General features: G+C 45.0%; 1 protein-coding gene and 1 pseudogene across 1 annotated transcript; one reads left to right on the top strand and one right to left on the bottom strand.

Annotated features, from left to right (window-relative positions):
• Positions 1-756: 756 nt before the first annotated feature.
• On the top strand, positions 757-1,705 carry LOC120528935 (zona pellucida sperm-binding protein 4-like). Its single transcript, XM_039753011.1, has 5 exons — positions 757-785; positions 841-1,030; positions 1,235-1,332; positions 1,407-1,534; positions 1,650-1,705. Exons 1-5 carry the CDS (start codon positions 757-759, stop codon positions 1,703-1,705), a joined length of 501 nt encoding a protein of 166 aa, XP_039608945.1.
• Positions 1,706-4,062: 2,357 nt separating this feature from the next.
• Positions 4,063-5,593, bottom strand: LOC120528934 (annotated as a pseudogene).
• Positions 5,594-19,318: the final 13,725 nt, after the last annotated feature.

Raw genomic sequence — 19,318 nt, 5'->3', positions numbered from 1 at the left:
TTTATTTATTAGTACTTAATTAACGGGTCATTCCCAAACCTTACAAAGCCTCTCTCTTGAAATACTGATAGTTGACACGTTTCTCATCTCCTTTCTTGATTAATGTTTCCTGATTCCCTCATTAAATTAACAGACAGATCTCCCACACAATGGTCACTGAGGCTGTCATTTGCCGTTTATCTCCAGAGTGAGTGCGGCGTGTACCCGAGCATTGAGACTTGTAAGCGCCTGCGTATTCCAGTAAATCTCGTCATTTTTATCTTTTCAGAGACGAGTGGTGGACTGGTAAAGGTGACAATCTCCCAGGAGTCGTCCTCCATGTAATATCCAGTCGAACCACATTATCGGTGACATTTTCTTCCCCTTACGGTTATGCATCTGAGAAGGTCAGTAGTGCCGACACTTAGCCATTGGTTGCCGTTGAGAATAAAGCTGTGTGTCTTTTTGCGCCTCCTGCTTATTTAGAGTTCCCAGTATGTTGTGATCATTACTGTTGTATCTCGCACAAATCTGAAAACCTTCACATGCCCTAAGCCTGTTCTGATTTCTCTTCTGGGATGGCACCCTGAGTGTCTCTCCCATCTTCTAAATGGGCTCTTTTGCCATCACAGCTCGCCGATCTGTGAGTGTTGCTGAGATGTGCAGTTGCAGCCAGTGAGAAGCTCTCTTATGGAGGGTCTTCATCCATCACTCAAGCAGACTGTCAAGCCAGCAACTGTTGCTACGATTCAAGGAGCAGCACCAGTCCATGCTACTATGCCAATGATGGTGAGTGGTTGGAAGATGTGAGTGAGCAAAGGTGGCTGCTACTGGATATTCATGTTTGTTTGCTTTGTCCAGTGACAGTGCAGTGCAGTGCACCCTCAAAGGCCAGTTTGTGGTGGTATCTGATAATGTGACCCTTCCTCCCCAGGATCTTGGGTCCATCCAGTTGGTGGACAGCAGTTCCCCCAGCTGCAGCCCTGTGACCAGCCTGTCCAGCTTTGTCATGTACCAGTTTCCAGTAAGTGCCTGTGGCAGCACAGTTCAGGTGAGACCCCTTCTGGCGACTTAGCAATGTTGGCTAAAAGTGGCTCAGATGTATAGAGTTGTCCTACCTGTTCAATGGAGGTTAATGTCTGGTGTAGAATCTAATCATTCCCATTTTCCTCTTTGGAAATATTAAGGCAATGTGATTTTACTAGAACCATTATTAAAATGTAGTAACCAGCAGTGAATGATGATCCTGTTTCAGATGGCTGGTGGCAACGTGACTTGCCAGAACACCATGTCTGCTGCCATCACTGTGAGGAGTGGTCCAGAGGGCTCCATCACCAGGGACAGTGTCTACAAGTACGGCTTCTGAACCTGCTTCCTCTGACCCTAAATGTGCTCTACCTGCTATGATGTGGTGTTTCTCTCCTCAGGTTATTCTTCCAGTGCACCTACTCGGGAAGCCAGGATGTGCAAGTGGAGGCTGAGGTGTATCCTGTGACACCAACTCTGCCAGTAGTAGAGCAAGGGCCATTTGACCTGGAATTGGTCATTACCACAGGTACTGCTGGGGTCACAGATTGGCTTGATTTGCTGATCATTGTCAATGCCTTGATCCATGTAGTATGTGGTTAGAGTGTGATTGTGAAGTAAAGCCCCCTCTTTTCAATGGTCAGATTCCTCCTATGGCTCCTACTACGTGGATGCTGACTACCCTGTGACAAAACTCTGAGCGATCTTGTGGCTGTGGAAGTGCACATCGTGAACAGGACTGACCCTAACCTTGTGCTGACTCTTGGGGACTGCTGGGTCACCCAGGACCTTCTGCTTCCAGCCTGCCCCAGTGGAGCTTTCTGGTGAATGGGTAGATGCCGTCTGCCCAGTGTGAAAGTGGGGAGGAGAGGTTGGCTGTTCAGTGCTGACTTGAGGTTTGCATTGCCCAGGTGCCCATACACAGGGGATAACTATTTGACAAGCTTGGTGACAGTGGACAGCACATCTGGAGTGGCCTACCTAAGCTATTAGAAGAGATTTGTGTTTTGAGATGTTTGCTTTTGTGGACCCTGCAGCTCAGCAGGCCTTGGCTGAAAAGCTGGGTTTTGTGGTGATGATGAATCCTGTGTTTTTGTGCTGCTCTGTGGTTTTTATATCGTCTGTCTTGAAATGCCATTGCTTTGGCCACTACAGTGTAAGTTTGTCTGCTGTTTTGGGTTCCTGTTGATGTTGCTTCCTTTACTTTCTTTAGATCTTCACCTAGTGTGTTGCTGCTGCCTGCTATCCCTCTGCAGCAGACCCTGTACTCAGAGCTGCCCTGTGAGAAGTGAGTTAACTAATCATTAGGTAGTCCTGTACTGATAACTTGTGAATTACTCAAATGTATAATCCATATTTGGAATGCAGAATTCTTTTTTTAGTTTACAAAATTTAAATTGGGGTAGTTTGGTGTATTTCAAATGGTGGGCGCTTGGCTTGCCTTCCTAATAAGGGGTCTTATTGGCATCTTGTTATGGCTTCTTTTTTGTTTTGTTTTCCTCCTCTTGCCACCTTCAGGATCCAGCAGAGCTGCAGACAGGTAGGCTTCCTTCAGCCAGAATGTGCTCCTTCACAGTGGTCCTGTCGTCTTGGAGGCTGACCAGGTGCAAACATCTAAGCTGGAGGATGAAGGTAATGTTTGAATCCCAGAAAATGGCTTTTTAGTTAATGGTGATTGGAGAGTAAATGCCCTTTTGTCTTCCTTGCACAGCCCCTTTTCCCCACTGGATACCGGGTGCTGCTGCTGCCATGTTGGTGGTGGTCCAGGTTTTGGGTATAGTTACTGGGCGGAGGTTCAACTGGCAAAAAGCAAAATTGAAGTCTTAATATTTTTATGGCTGCCTGACTTGTGACTTTTCTTTCTGGTTTTTGGACAAACTGGAGCCGTGCCAAACAGGGTTCAGCTGTGGGTATTTTTGGGGCAAGAGCACTGCAGTACTAGTCCGTCTACTTTTTTGGTATTTGACATTTCATTTTAGAAAAAAAGAGGAATTTTGAACTCAGAAGAAAATTAGGGATTTTTTTTTTTTTTAGCTCTATGGTGACAAGTAGCAGTCGCCCTTAAAATTCCATGTTGAAGGATTTATTTGCGATTCAAATGATGGGGTAATGGCTCAAACAACACAACAGATGCATTTTCGTCGTCTGAAACCGGGAAGGGGTGAGTTTAAAAACCCACTAACCCTCCTCTTGTGTTAGCTTTCTGTTATCATCTCTTATGTTAACGGGTCGGTTTTGACCCATGTATTAAATCAGCTATAAAATACACTAAAAACAATAAGCTATCATCCAATTTTTTTCTCATCTCTTGGTTGCCTTGTTAGGCTTCCTTAGCCATGAAAATGTTGGTTTTAATACTTTTGGTGAGGGCCTCTGGGCCTTTTTTTGTCAGTATACCGCTTGATTTCAATTTAAATAAAATGGTAAAATGAACCTCAAGAGAATCATATTAATAAATAAAAGGTTGTTGTGTTACCTGACTAATACTGAGGGGTATAGAACACATCTCTTAAATAAAATTGTTTTATTTATTTTTTTACTTTAACATTAATAACTAAAGTGACATCTATGGTGTTACGGGTCAATTTCGACCCATAGATATTTACATCAAGAAAAGGCAAAAAAAAAATATTTTTTTAACAATAGAACTTTAATTTAAACTGAAAAAAAATGAAAAGCAGAACAGCTCAGGACACAAAATATATACTTGCATGGTCAAATGAACAAAAAACAATCAAGAAAATCGAACAAATAGAAATCAATTACAAGTTCCAAAACTAATACAAAGCTAAATCAGAGTTAAATCCTCCGTGTGCAAGAACATGCTTGTGTATGTGTGTGTTTAGAGGCATGTGTGGCCAAAAGTGACACTTCTTGTGTCTTCTCTGCAGAGATATTTCTTGCAGTTCAAACACAATACATTTGTCTTTCTGTCCTTACTGCTTGGCCAGACCTGACACCTCTTTCTTTTCGAATCAGGCGGCCTGACTAGGTTGGTGCTGTTTCGGTTGCTGTTGAGGAAGATGCTGATGCAGATTCTCTCTGTGTTGCTGATGGTCAGGATGGAGTGCTGGGTGAGCTCTGCAGCTGTCTGACCAAGGCTGCAGCGTCTGGGTCTCGGGGCACCCGTTCCCTTCACCTAATGTGTGGCTTGACAAGGGAATTTCCCAACTCCTCAAGAAACAGTCTCCGCCTGTATTTTTTTTTTGGTTGAGTTCCATCCTTGGTGGATGTGGCTCCACAACAAAAATGCATTCTATGCAGACACGTCAAGGATGTTGTAAAACTTCTGGTCATTCTCTGGCATGTGTATGTGGCTGTCATCTTGACCAGGTTGTCCACTCCTCCTTTGTTTTTATTATAGTCGTGGATAATTGTGGGCTTTTTGTCACTTCCTGATGATACAGCTGCGTCTTTGTGAAGAGTAGACATGAGTGTCACATTCCGGTTTGTTTTTGAACAATATGAGACAACAGTGGTGGTGTCTGTAAAAGCAAACTTTGAGGAAAGTGGAGTTCTGCCCTTCACCTGCAAGATTTCAGCAGGCAACTCAGGTTTATTTTTCTTCACTGTTCCCACCATGATAAGTTTCCTCTTGAGAAGTTCTCGTCCGAGGTCATAGCTGGTAAAAATAATTGTCACAAGTGATATTGTGACCTTGCAGTCCAGTGGTCATATCGAGGACCACACGTTTTCCTTAGTTTTTCACAGGGATGCCACTCGCAGCCTTGCCTGTGTAAATCTGTAGATTCCAGGCATAGCTGGTTCTTGCATCACAGGCTGCCCAGATTTTTATGCCATATTTCCCTGACTTTCTGGGTTTGTATTGTCAGAAGGGGCATTTTTCTCGAAAAGGGACAATATGTTCATCCACTGTCACCTCTGGCCCTGGGTTGAACATCAGCGGAAGGAGCTGCACCCATCTCTCCCAGACATCCCTGATGGGACCAAGCTTGTCAGATCTCGCTCTCGTCTCTCTGTTGTCAAATCTGAGGACTCTTGATATCATTTGAAATGTCTGAAGTGACATTGTTGCCCGGAAAATATTTCTGCCTGTTGATGCTTCCCATAGATTATCAGTTGCCTCATTGCAGGATCTGTACACTACAGCAAGAAGAAGAACACCAATGAAAGCATCCAGGTATTCCTCATCAATGTCTTTCCACATGTCGCCATGGACTTTTTTTCCTTCAAGGTTCGTCATAGTAATGATGATTCTTTTTAGTGACAATGGCATAAATAGCTCAAAACATGTCTTGATGTCACTGACTCTGGTCAGAGCAAACCTTGTGATTCCAGGGGTCATTTGGATGACATTTGCAGCAGCTGCCCTGCCATGTACATCATGAGGTACTGAGCTCCAAAAGATCTTACCATTTTTGGACTTGAATCTTTCAGCAGGAGCAGCTTCAGCACCAGTGACCTCCTCATGCGACTCATCAGATGTGTCTGTGTCTTCTGGATGATACTCCACATTGTCTTCCTCCTCAGAAACCTGCTCATCTGAATCGCTATGCTCTGTGTCCTCTCCTTCATTTTCACCAAAAATATGATCCAGAACTTGGCTCACTGTGAATCTTCTTCTCATTTTTGCATGCTGCAAATTGTAAATGTGCACTCTGCAAGTCAAATGGCCACTCAAATGAGTGAATTCACCTCACATGTCTGGATATGACCGTCTCTGTTTGTTTTGTTTTTGTGCAGGTATCCTGGAAAGCCACGCAAAATGAGAAAGCTCACATGATTAGGAGAGGAGCTGCTTGTCAGTGTGTCAGCTGACAGTGCGCTTAGGATTTCAGTTTTGGCTCTAATTATTGCTTTATCATCGTATTATCATAACTGGTTCGAAACCGACCCTAACAACACAAAGGTCATAATTTCAACCAGAGCACTTTTTAATTTAGTAAAAAAATATATATATATTTTGCTTTATTTTGTTGAAATAGAGGTTCCAGACAATGTCAAAAACCTTGATTCAATAAAGAAATGTATGTGATTCTTGTATGCATTTAAAATTTAAAACGGGTCGGCGCAGACCCTAACACAAGAGGAGGGTTTAATTCCGGTGACCCCTTACCGCAATATCTCTGAAAAAGATGATTCAATCCAGGGATGTGCCCATTCCAGCTAGAACAGAGGACGAGGCAGAAACCAACCCTGGACGGGCATGGGCTCATCGTAAGGTGAATACAAGCACAAACAAATACAGAGCGGCATCATTTTAGTGTCAGCAAATCTGCATTTGTTTGGAAGGAAACCGGAGCCCACTGTGCAAACCCAGCAGGAAAAACATGGAAACTGCAGGCAGGGAATAAGAGCGACGTGACTACCTCCGGAACAGAAATGCAACGCTTCAACACCGTTTCACCCCCATGTGTGTAATTATTAAAAGTTAATTTAAACAATAACGCTTCGTAAAATGTATCATTTCATCAAGAAAGTGAAATCATCTATAAATGTAAGGATTCTAAATGCAGAGAGTTGGAAAATCAATGTACTCGTTATGGCGATATATTGCTGTTTGCCTATCAGGAGGAAGCCCCAGAAAAAAGAGACGGCATAAAATATGATATAGATATATATAGAGAGAGTTTGTATCGTGACATTACGAGCGGGAATATCCGACGCTTGAATATAAAAGCACCACTAATACATTTGTATGTCGGCATTTGTTTCATCAAATCGAACCGTTCATCAAACATCGAAGCGCGCACAACGATCCTACTAGGATTCGCTTAGAGGTTTTAAGTCATATGTAGACAGTAAACGGACTCTGACGTCACATTCCGACTTTTATCACAGTGCGCCCCAACACTCGACTTAATGCTGGGACTGGGCGCTTTGTAGTGGTGGGGAAAATTAAGTCTCGTGAAGCTTTGAGGCTTTCTTTCTATTTGTGCCGAAAAGCTTTGAAACATCAGCTCCAGTATGAACAGCGGCATCTGGTGGTTAACTGAGGTCAAGGCAACAAATCAAAAGCACACAAGAAAAGCGGCGCTCGCTGTTTCAATCTCGCGTTACTAGTAAAAGGTCAGAAGAGACCGAATTCATCTTATTCTACTAAGGCCTTGTCCATAAATGTAACTTTTGAACGCAGTTTTCCGTTTTTAGTCGTCATCTGTCACCAAAGCTCTCCAAATCTGTAAAACTCAACATTGTTGAATGAGAATGACGCATTTTATATAAATAGGCTACCTGCTCATTTAGCGCCAAACCAACGAAGTGCGCTGTGAAGCACTGAGGACGTTTGAAGCTTCAAACGTCGCAGGTCACGTGATAGCGGTGTTTGGACACTGACTCTACTCAGTACGCTTCAGATTGACTGGCACAAGATTCGACACTTAGGCATCATTGTCCCGCTCTCTAGCGCTTTGTCATACCCTTATTAATGCTGCTTGTTGATTGTTGGGGGGTTGGGTGGGCAAAAGCAATTCAAATAAGCACTCGTTATAACTGAGGTGTGCAGAAGGACATCTCAGAATGCACAACACGTTGCACCTTGAAATAGGTGGGCTACAGCAGCAGGAGACAACAGCGGGTGCCACTCCAGTCAGCTCAGGATGGGCCACTGAGGCTACAATTCACACATGGTGCTCACCAAAACTGGACAACAGATTACTGGAAAAATGTTGCCTAGTCTGATGAGTCTCGATTTCTGCTGTGGCATTCTGATGGTCCTGGTCAACAACATGAAAGCAGCAATCTATCCTGCATTGTTTCAACGGTTCAGACTGGTGATGTTGTGGTGGGATATTTTCTTGGCACTCTTTAGGCCCCTTAGTATCAACGGGGCATGATTTAAATGCCACAACCTACCTGAGTGTTGTTGCTGACCATGTCCATCCCTTTATGACCACCATCTTCTGATGGCTATCTCCATGTGCCATCTCACAAAGCTCAAATCATCTCAGACTGGTTTAGAAGGAGAAGGAGTTCACGTGACTCAAGTTGCCTCCACATTCACCAGATCTCAGTCCAGTAGACCACCTTTGGGGTGTGTTGAAACGGGAGATTTGCATCGTGGATGTGCAGTCGACTAATCCACAGTATTAAGTGATGTCAATATGGAGGACAGTCCCCAATGAATTTTTGCAGCACCTTGTTGAATCCACACCCTGAAGAGTCACGACAGATCTGAAGAAAAAAAAGGTGGTCCAACCAGCTACTAGCAAGGTTTGTTTATTTTATTGATTTATTTATTTATAAAGCACTTTAAACACAACATCAAGGCTGACCAAAGTGCTGTACAATAAAAGCCCAACATATCAGACAAACAATAACCAAAGGGTAAAAGAAACAGAAACACATAAATACATAAGAGCTGAAGAGATTCATAATAAAAAGTACGCAGACAGTCAACATATCATACTGGGTTAAAGGACCAAGACCACAATTTGGAGAGCCACAGGAAATGGTCTGAATATTTATGTAAATGAGAGGTTTCACTTATTGATTTTTTATAAATTTGCAGTTCTATCTGAAAACATGTTTTCACTTTGTCATTATGGTTTATTGAGTGTAGATGATTGTCAAAAATAGCAAATGTATCTATCTTAAAGAAAATCTACAACATAAGAAAGTGTATATGGTGAGAAATATATTAAATACCGTGTGCTGCATGGTGACACACAGTTGACGCGACTGTCGAGGATTGCTTGTCTGTTGCCGAAGCAACTTCAAGTTCACAGCCTCATGGCGTAACACATCTGTCGCCCAATGATTGATGTGGAGAGCATACTAACCCGACCCCTGACCTGGCCCTGTCACTGCCTGTTTGCTGTGTCTGCGTGTATTGAAGTGGTAGTTCCTGTTTGAATAAATATGCTGACTGTTCCTGTTTTGATTGGAATAAAGATTGTGCTCTTGAAGCATTTGGATACAGCATCTTCTCTCAAGTGTAAGACCGTGACTCACATGGTACCATAAGTGGGGTCTTGCACCAATGGAAACTCAACAGTCATACGATGTTCCTCTTCAACCACAGTGGATGAGGGTACTGCAGGTGTTTCTGCCCTTGTCTGTCCCAGTGATGTGCTGGTGAAGATGTCTCCCTCATACATCCCAGAGTGCTTCCTATTCTGTTTGGAATGCATAGCAATACTGATGTGCTGGGACAAGGGAGGCTGGGCATCAATTATGACCTCTGTTATGACCAGGAGGCCGTACAGGTCATGCTAAATCTTTCTCCTGACAGACTTTTGATTTTGACTTCTTGTAGCAACAGAACCTCCTCCATATGGCTATGATCCCCTTGGCCAAGGGACATCAGTTTTAGCTTTGGCGAATCGATTCTGATTGCCCTATATAGGGACGGGTCCAGGGTTTGGTAGACCTGATTCAAAGCTGGTTTTGCGGAGACACCTTCGAATGCCTTGAAGAAAGCTCGCTATAGACACAGTCTTATCAGGGATAAATGAGGTCCTTTGTGATGAGATGCATTGGAATGATGTCCACTTGCTGCTTGACCTTAGCCGCAGATTGAAGGGCACCTAAGCCACCCGGAAGCACAGGTGGCACTGATATCGACCCAACCATCACGTCCACTCTAGATGGTCAATCGCTGATTCTATGGGTCTTAGCCTCCACCTACAACTTGTCTTTGCCTCTCTTCAGAACAATATCTGTTGCCACTCCCTTCCTCTGCCCCTCCTATTCAATCCCAGGCTCCTAAAGTTGGTGATGCCACTGCTTGGGGCACAAAGATTGATGTCGAGGTAGACGGTACTATTGTAGGAACTCCACAGCTGGGATTGAGGGCAGGTGCTTTAGCTGTGACCAACCAGAACATCTTGCTTGGGAGTGCTGCCTCTTGCTATCACCGTCCATGGACATTGGTCTGGCCCAGGTACGCGGTTCTCAAGATTCTCACAAGATGTTGAAAAAGGAAAATTCTAAGGTCTCTGTTAAGTTGGCTGGACACAAAGTCCTGGCTCTGTTGGACATTGGTAGTGACCTCCGTGTTGTCCACCATGGCTTTCTCCAGCAGGCCCCTTAGGGACATGAACATCCACTTTGTCCATAGGACCGTTAAAATGTATGAGACTATCTTACTACCTCTGAAATTTAACGGGCAGAGCTTGAAGGTTTGGACCACTGATAAGCAGTTGACACAGGCAGAGATTGCTTGTCTGTTGCCGAGGCAACCACAGGTTCATGGCATCAAAGAGGCAACTACAAGTTTGCAGCCTCGCTCTGTAATGCATCTGTTGCCTGATGGTTGATGCAGGGAGCATTCTAATCTGGCCACTGACCTGACCCCATCTCTGCTTGCTTGTTTGTGGTAGCTGCCATTTAAAACAATATGTTGACTGTTCCTGTTTTGATTGGAGAAAAGTTGGTTTTCTTGAAGACTTTGGGTTCAGCGTCTTCTCTCTGATCCAAGACAGTGACTCACGTGTCACTCTGAACAAATATATATATATAGATATACAGTATATGTACGTATATATATGTATATATTTATATATTTTTATATATATATATATTGTGCAGGAAACCAGTGCGTTGGCCCAAACACCCAACACGAACACATCAAGAGTCCCGGTTCAAATAAAGGATGGCTCTTATTCACCACAATACCTTCACTGTAACACAAGCACAGATTTTCCATCTCCACAATTCACCTCTCACCACCGCACTACCCAGCTCCGACTCACCTGGAAAGGGAGTGTGGTCCCATTTATTAAGGACCTGGGAGTACTTCCAGTGACAGGGCTACTGCCCGATGGAATCACTTCGGGTTATGTTAAAGTCAATTATAACAGGGAGCTTGTCCTCCTGCAGTGCCCTCTTGTGGCACCCAGGGGAATGTAGCCTGCAGAACAGCCCTGCTGGCTTCCCACTGGGCACTGATATCCAGGGCCACTGCCATCTAGTGTGCTGGGGCAGTTAAAAACTTCCAGTGACATCTTCATTCAGTGGGCTGTCTGTGCAATCCCTTTAGGTCCTTCCTTCCAGGTCTGATTCCTTCCTCCTTCCCAGCCAGGTTGGCTTTCTGCCTGTTAGGAGCCTCCTGTCTGAAACAGGAACCATCCCTTCTTCGGGCCATGTAGCATCTACTAAATCTATAATATGGTCCCCGGCCAGGGCTGCAGCCCAGCCGGGACGCCCAGGAGGACCAGAGGAGGGCTTGTGCCTCCTCTAGACCGCGAGGGGGTGTCCGTCCTGGTTATCCTGGAGGCCTCGGGTAGAGGGCTTGGAAGCCCAGCCCTGTAGGGACCCGTGGCCACCGCCAGACGGCGCCCCAGTGCCTGATTATCTCGAAGCCCGCCACTTCCGCCACACCAGGAAGTGCCAGGGGGAAGACGACAGGGGACACCCGGACAGCTTCCGCGTGCGCAGCTGGCACTTACGCCACACAGGGGTGTGTCTGTGGGAGATTGCCGGGAAGCAGCTGGAGCCCATCCGTGTTCCTATAAAAGGGGCCGCCTCCCTCCAGTCATTGGCTGAAGTCGGGTGGCAGAGAGACGAGCTGGAGAGAGACTGGGGCGGCCAGATGAGAGAGGCGTTGTAAGGCCTGAAGAGAGAGAGCATTGTAAGGCCTGGACATTGGGGGAACGGTGCAAGAGACAATGGGGTTTGTGCACGTGACTTTTGTACATAGTGTAAAAAAACAAGTGTGTGGTGGAACCAACGATGTCTGTCTGCCTGTGTCCGGGTTCAAGTTCACAATATATATATATATATTTATATATATAGTGAAAATTATTCAACAAAGAAAAGAAACTCCACAAAGATAAAGTTTTGGGGACCGTCCCCATATATTGTCCTGTGGACACAAGAATGCAAAAGTGATTAAAAGTACTTGTAATTCAGTATCAGTTGACAAAATGGATATGATAAGATGGCGTTTTTATAGAGGATGCATTATGGGAACAGGAACTGGTTGGCAGGAAGTGGCATTGTCATTGTGGAGGAGTTGTGGTGGGATATTTTCTTGGCACTCTTTAGGCCCCTTAGTATCAACGGGGCATCATTTAAATGCCACAACCTACCTGAGTGTTGTTGCTGACCATGTCCATCCCTTTATGACCATCTTCTGATGGCTATCTCCATGTGCCATCTCACAAAGCTCAAATCATCTCAGACTGGTTTAGAAGGAGAAGGAGTTCACGTGACTCAAGTTGCCTCCACATTCACCAGATCTCAGTCCAGTAGACCACCTTTGGGGTGTGTTGAAACGGGAGATTTGCATCGTGGATGTGCAGTCGACTAATCCACAGTATTAAGTGATGTCAATATGGAGGACAGTCCCCAATGAATTTTTGCAGCACCTTGTTGAATCCACACCCTGAAGAGTCACGACAGATCTGAAGAAAAAAAAGGTGGTCCAACCAGCTACTAGCAAGGTTTGTTTATTTTATTGATTTATTTATTTATTTATAAAGCACTTTAAACACAACATCAAGGCCGACCAAAGTGCTGTACAATAAAAGCCCAACATATCAGACAAAGAATAACCAAAGGGTAAAAGAAACAGAAACACATAAATACATAAGAGCTGAAGAGATTCATAATAAAAGTACGCAGACAGTCAACATATCATACTGGGTTAAAGGACCAAGACCACAATTTGGAGAGCCACAGGAAATGGTCTGAATATTTATGTAAATGAGAGGTTTCACTTATTGATTTTTTTTATAAATTTGCAGTTCTATCTGAAAACATGTTTTCACTTTGTCATTATGGTTTATTGAGTGTAGATGATTGTCAAAAATAGCAAATGTATCTATCTTAAAGAAAATCTACAACATAAGAAAGTGTATATGGTGAGAAATATATTAAATACCGTGTGCTGCATGGTGAAACACAGTTGAGGCGTCTGTCGAGGATTGCTTGTATGTTACCGAGGCAACTTCAAGTTCACAGCCTCATGGCGTAACACATCTGTCGCCCAATGATTGATGTGGAGAGCATACTAACCCGACCCCTGACCTGGCCCTGTCACTGCCTGTTTGCTGTGTCTGCGTGTATTGAAGTGGTAGTTCCTGTTTGAATAAATATGCTGACTGTTCCTGTTTTGATTGGAATAAAGATTGTGCTCTTGAAGCATTTGGATACAGCATCTTCTCTCAAGTGTAAGACCGTGACTCACATGGTACCATAAGTGGGGTCTTGCACCAATGGAAACTCAACAGTCATACGATGTTCCTCTTCAACCACAGTGGATGAGGGTACTGCAGGTGTTTCTGCCCTTGTCTGTCCCAGTGATGTGCTGGTGAAGATGTCTCCCTCATACATCCCAGAGTGCTTCCTATTCTGTTTGGAATGCATAGCAATACTGATGTGCCGGGACAAGGGAGGCTGGGCATCAATTATGACCTCTGTTATGACCAGGGAGGCCGTACAGGTCATGCTAAATCTTTCTCCTGACAGACTTTTGATTTTGACTTCTTGTAGCAACAGAACCTCCTCCATATGGCTATGATCCCCTTGGCCAAGGGACATCAGTTTTAGCTTTGGCGAATCGATTCTGATTGCCCTATATAGGGACGGGTCCAGGGTTTGGTAGACCTGATTCAAAGCTGGTTTTGGAGACACCTTCAATGCCTTGAAGAAAGCTCGCTATAGCACAGTCTTATCAGGGATAAATGAGGTCCTTTGTGATGAGATGCATTGGAATGATGTCCACTTGCTGCTTGACCTTAGCCGCAGATTGAAGGGCACCTAAGCCACCCGGAAGCACAGGTGGCACTGATTTCGACCCAACCATCACGTCCACTCTAGATGGTCAATCGCTGATTCTATGGGTCTTAGCCTCCACCTCCAACTTGTCTTTGCCTCTCTTCAGAACAATATCTGTTGCCACTCCCTTCCTCTGCCCCTCCTATTCAATCCCAGGCTCCTAAAGTTGGTGATGCCACTGCTTGGGGCACAAAGATTGATGTCGCAGGTAAACGGTACTGTTGTAGGAACTCCACAGCTGGGATTGAGGGCAGGTGCTTTAGCTGTGACCAACCAGAACATCTTGCTTGGGAGTGCTGCCTCTTGCTATCACCGTCCATGGACATTGGTCTGGCCCAGGTACGCGGTTCTCAAGATTCTCACAAGATGTTGAAAAAGGAAAATTCTAAGGTCTCTGTTAAGTTGGCTGGACACAAAGTCCTGGCTCTGTTGGACATTGGTAGTGACCTCCGTGTTGTCCACCATGGCTTTCTCCAGCAGGCCCCTTACACAAACATGGACATGAACATCCACTTTGTCCATAGGACCGTTAAAATGTATGAGACTATCTTACTACCTCTGAAATTTAACGGGCAGAGCTTGAAGGTTTGGACCACTGATAAGCAGTTGACACAGGCAGAGATTGCTTGTCTGTTGCCGAGGCAACCACAGGTTCATGGCATCAAAGAGGCAACTACAAGTTTGCAGCCTCGCTCTGTAATGCATCTGTTGCCTGATGGTTGATGCAGGGAGCATTCTAATCTGGCCACTGACCTGACCCCATCTCTGCTTGCTTGTTTGTGGTAGCTGCCATTTAAAACAATATGTTGACTGTTCCTGTTTTGATTGGAGAAAAGTTGGTTTTCTTGAAGACTTTGGGTTCAGCGTCTTCTCTCTGATCCAAGACAGTGACTCACGTGTCACTCTGAACAAATATATATATATAGATATACAGTATATGTACGTATATATATGTATATATTTATATATTTTTATATATATATATTGTGCAGGAAACCAGTGCGTTGGCCCAAACACCCAACACGAACACATCAAGAGTCCCGGGTTCAAATAAAGGATGGCTCTTATTCACCACAATACCTTCACTGTAACACAAGCACAGATTTTCCATCTCCACAATTCACCTCTCACCACCGCACTACCCAGCTCCGACTCACCTGGAAAAGGGAGTGTGGTCCCATTTATTAAGGACCTGGGAGTACTTCCAGTGACAGGGCTACTGCCCGATGGAATCACTTCCGGGTTATGTTAAAGTCAATTATAACAGGGAGCTTGTCCTCCTGCAGTGCCCTCTTGTGGCACCCAGGGGAATGTAGCCTGCAGAACAGCCCTGCTGGCTTCCCACTGGGCACTGATATCCAGGGCCACTGCCATCTAGTGTGCTGGGGCAGTTAAAAACTTCCAGTGACATCTTCATTCAGTGGGCTGTCTGTGCAATCCCTTTAGGTCCTTCCTTCCAGGTCTGATTCCTTCCTCCTTCCCAGCCAGGTTGGCTTTCTGCCTGTTAGGAGCCTCCTGTCTGAAACAGGAACCATCCCTTCTTCGGGCCATGTAGCATCTACTAAATCTATAATATGGTCCCCGGCCGGGCTGCAGCCCAGCCGGGACGCCCAGGAGGACCAGAGGAGGGCTTGTGCCTCCTCCAGACCGCGAGGGGGTGTCTGTCCTGGTTATCCTGGAGGCCTCGGGTAGAGGGCTTGGAAGCCCAGCCCTGTAGGGACCCGTGGCCACCGCCAGGCGGCGCCCCAGTGCCTGATTATCTCAGAAGCCCGCCACTTCCGCCACACCAGGAAGTGCCAGGGGGAAGATGACAGGGGACACCCGGACAGCTTCCGCGTGCGCAGCTGGCACTTACGCCACACAGGGGTGTGTCTGTGGGAGATTGCCGGGAAGCAGCTGGAGCCCATCCGGGTTCCTATAAAAGGGGCCGCCTCACTCCAGTCATTGGCGGAAGTCGGGTGGCAGAGAGACGGAGCTGGAGAGAGACTGGAGGCGGCCAGAAGAGAGAGCGTTGTAAGGCCTGGAGAGAGAGAGGCATTGTAAGGCCTGGACATTGGGGGAACGGTGCAAGAGACAATGGGGTTTGTGCACGTGACTTTTGTACATAGTGTAAAAAAACAAGTGTGTGGTGGAACCAACGATGTCTGTCTGCCTGTGTCCGGGTTCAAGTTCACAATATATATATATATATATATATATATATATATATATATATATATATATATATATATATATATATATATATATATATAGTGGAAATTATTCAACAAAGAAAAGAAACTCCACAAAGATAAAGTTTTGGGGACCGTCCCCATATATTGTCCTGCGGACAAAAGAATGCAAAAGTGATTAAAAGTTCTTGTAATTCAGTATCAGTGGACAAAATGGATATGATAAGATGGCGTTTTTATAGAGGATGCATTATGGGAACAGGAACTGGTTGGCAGGAAGTGGCATTGTCATTGTGGAGGAGCTGGAAGTGTCCATGGTGACAGGCAGAAGAGATGAAAAATGGAGTCACCGGAAGTGACGTTATGGCGACCATTTTGAAACCCGGAAATAGTGGCTATTATCATTCTTTGGTTTTTATGTTTGGAGAAAATTCCAGGTAAGTACCATGTGACAATCCTTCATCTCGTGATATTTCACTCACCTTTGTGCTTTCTGACTGCCTCCTAATCACGTGTTTGTATATATATATGTCCATCCTTGTCTTGCACCTCAAAACACAAGGCTGAGTCTCAGTACTTTAGCAAAATCAACTTTATTCAGCTTGAAACAGGAAGAGCATGGATATTTATTGTAGTGGGATCTACCACTCTCCAATACGCAGACACAGCAGTCAGGCAAGGTCGTTGCCAGGTTAATTGGCAAGTAATCCTGTTCCCTGCCTTTATAATGTTCCTTGCAACACCCAGCAATGACAGCACTTATAGTGTGACCGCGGTCGGCTTGGATTTGCTTTCCCAGTGAGCGCTGGGAGCCTGCTGTTGCCCTGGCAACAGATACGCTGTCTCCCACAGACACGGCGGCGATTGTGCTTCGGGATACTCTTCAGTGTGCTGTCTCGTTAGGGGGGAGTCCCAATAGAGTTTAGAAACCTTACAATATACTATGTGGAGATATATAACTGCTCAAAAGAATTAAAGGAACACTTTGAAAACACATCAGATCTCAATGGGAAAAAGAAATCCTCCTGGATATCTATACTGATATAGACTGGGTAATGTGTTAGGAACGAAAGGATGCCACATCGTTTGATGGAAATGAAAATGATCAACCTACAGAGCCCTGAACTCAGAGACGCCCCAAAAATCAGAGTGAAAAAATGATGTGGCAGGCTAGTCCATTTTGCCAAAATTGAATTGCAGCAACTCCAAATTGTACGCAGCACTTTGTATGGCCTCTGTGTTCTTGTATACATGCCTGACAACATCGGTGCATGCTTCTAATGAGATGACAGATGGTGTTGTGGGGGATCTCCTCCCAGATCTGGACCAGGGCATCACTGAGCTCCTGGACAGTCTGAGGTGCATCCTGGTGGCATTGGATGGACCAAAACATAATGTCCTAGAGGTGTTCTATTGGATTTAGGTCAGGAAAGTGTGGTGGCCAGTCAATGGTATCAATTCCTTCATCCTCCAGGAACTGCCTGCATACTCTCACCACATGAGGCCAGGAATTGTCGTGCACCAGGAGCCACTGTACCAGCATAGGGTCTGACAATGGGTCCAAGGATTTCATCCTGATACCTAATGGCAACCAAGGTGCCTTTGTCAAGCCTGTAGCGGTTTGTGTGACCCTCCATGGATATGTCTCCCCAGACAATCATTAACCCACCACCAAACTGCTCATGCTGAATGATGTTACAGGCAGCGTAATGTTCTCCATGGCTTCTCCAGACCCTTTCACTTCTGTCACGTGCTCAGGGTGAACCTGCTCTCATCTGTAAAAAGCACAGGGCACCAGTGGTGCATCTGCCAATTCTGGTATTCTATGGCGAATGCCAATCGAGCTGCATGCTGCTGGGCAGTGAGCTCAGGGCCCATTAGAGGACATGGGGCCCTTGGGTCACCCTCATGAAGTCTTTCTGGTTGTTTGGTCAGAGACATTCACCCCAGTGGCCTGCTGGAGGTCATTTTGTAGGGCTCTGGCAGTGCTCATCCTGTTCCTTCTTGCCCAAAGGAGCAGATACTGGTCCTGCTGATGGGTTATGGACCTTCTATGGCCCTCTCCGGCTCTCCTAGAGTAAATGCTTGTCTCCTAGAATCTCCTCCATGCCCTTGAGACTGTGCAGGGAGACACAGCAAACCTTCTGGCAATGACACGTATTGATGTGCCATCCTGGAGAAGTTGGACTACCTGTGCAACCTCTGTAGGGTCCAGGTATCGCCTCATGCTACCAGTAGTGACACTGACTGTAGCCAAATGTGAAACTAGTGAAGAAACAGTCAGAAAAGATGAGGAGGGAAAAATGTCAGTGGCCTCCACCTGTTAAACCCTTCATTCCTGTTTGGGGGGTCATCTCATTGTTGCCCCTCTAGTGCATCTGTTGTTAATTTCATTAACACCACAGCAGCTGAAACTGATTAACAACCCCCTCTGCTACTTAACTGACCAGATTAATATCCCATAAGTTTCATTGACTTTATGCTATACTTTGATTAAAAAGTGTTCCTTTAATTCTTTTGAGCAGTTTATATATATATATAATATTTTTCATTACTGTATAAAAAAGAATTATTTCAAATTTGCATAATTTAAAGGATCTATTGGGGAACTGTAAGTAAATTCCTCATTTGCCTTGAGCCACTCTGACTGGACAAAGACATTCCTAAACTTATATAGTGTGGCGGGTGGCTGGGGGCTATGCCCAGCCAGGATGCCTGGAAGGACCAGGAGAAGGACTACACCTCCTCTGAACCACGCAGGAAGCTCATCAGGAGGACATCCGGATGGACTTAAAAGGGGCTGCCTCACTCCATTCATCAGCTGCAGTCGGGAGGAAGAAGACAGAGCTCGGTGGAGAGGAGTGGAGGCGGTGAAGACTTGAGGAGGTGGGTGACTGTGTGTGTCCGGGGCTGGACTTCTACAATAGGCAGCGAAAAGAAATGACAGCTGAAGAACAGTTAAGCATCCTATAGAAATTGGAAATATAAGACATTTTAATACATCAATAATAAGGGGCAACTCCCCAACACAATAGAAAAATTAAATAAACAAAATGTTAAAATTACTTTGACTGATTTGATTTAAATTTGGTCATGTTGTAGAAAAAAGAAAATGATCTAATAATTTGTCGATAAATTTTTAATTTTCAAATTTTTGTTTATATTATGTTAACTTAAATGCTCAGCATGGCGCAAGTGACGAATGTTGCAAAAGCAATTGAAAGCAGGACTAGCTAACAGGGTGGGTGCATGAGTGAAGGAGAGGCTGTGTCCAGCACAGGAGAAACCAGACGGAATTGCCTTTGTCATGGACAATGAGGTGTCAAATGGAAAAATGGAGAAAATTCATCAAAGTTCAAGGGTTAGCAAGCACTGTGGCTGTGAGAGCTGATATTTTTTTGGAACTACGGATTTTGAAAGAAGACCCCTTCACTGCTGTTCAAAATCCTTTACATTTA

This window comes from Polypterus senegalus, chromosome 4, assembly GCF_016835505.1.
Source record: "Polypterus senegalus isolate Bchr_013 chromosome 4, ASM1683550v1, whole genome shotgun sequence".
Taxonomy (NCBI): Eukaryota; Metazoa; Chordata; class Cladistia; order Polypteriformes; family Polypteridae; genus Polypterus; species Polypterus senegalus.
Note: the sequence above shows the minus strand (reverse complement) of the source record. Positions and strands in the feature narration are given on the sequence as shown.

Excerpts from the sequence above, each read along its gene's own strand:
- LOC120528935 (XM_039753011.1), top strand. The coding sequence starts at position 757 with ATGCCAATGATGGTGAGTGGTTGGAAGAT. Across the intron at positions 1,333-1,406 it reads ACCAGGGACAGTGTCTACAA|GTTATTCTTCCAGTGCACCT; the intron begins GTACGGCTTCTG and ends TTCTCTCCTCAG. Across the intron at positions 1,535-1,649 it reads GGAATTGGTCATTACCACAG|ATTCCTCCTATGGCTCCTAC; the intron begins GTACTGCTGGGG and ends TTCAATGGTCAG.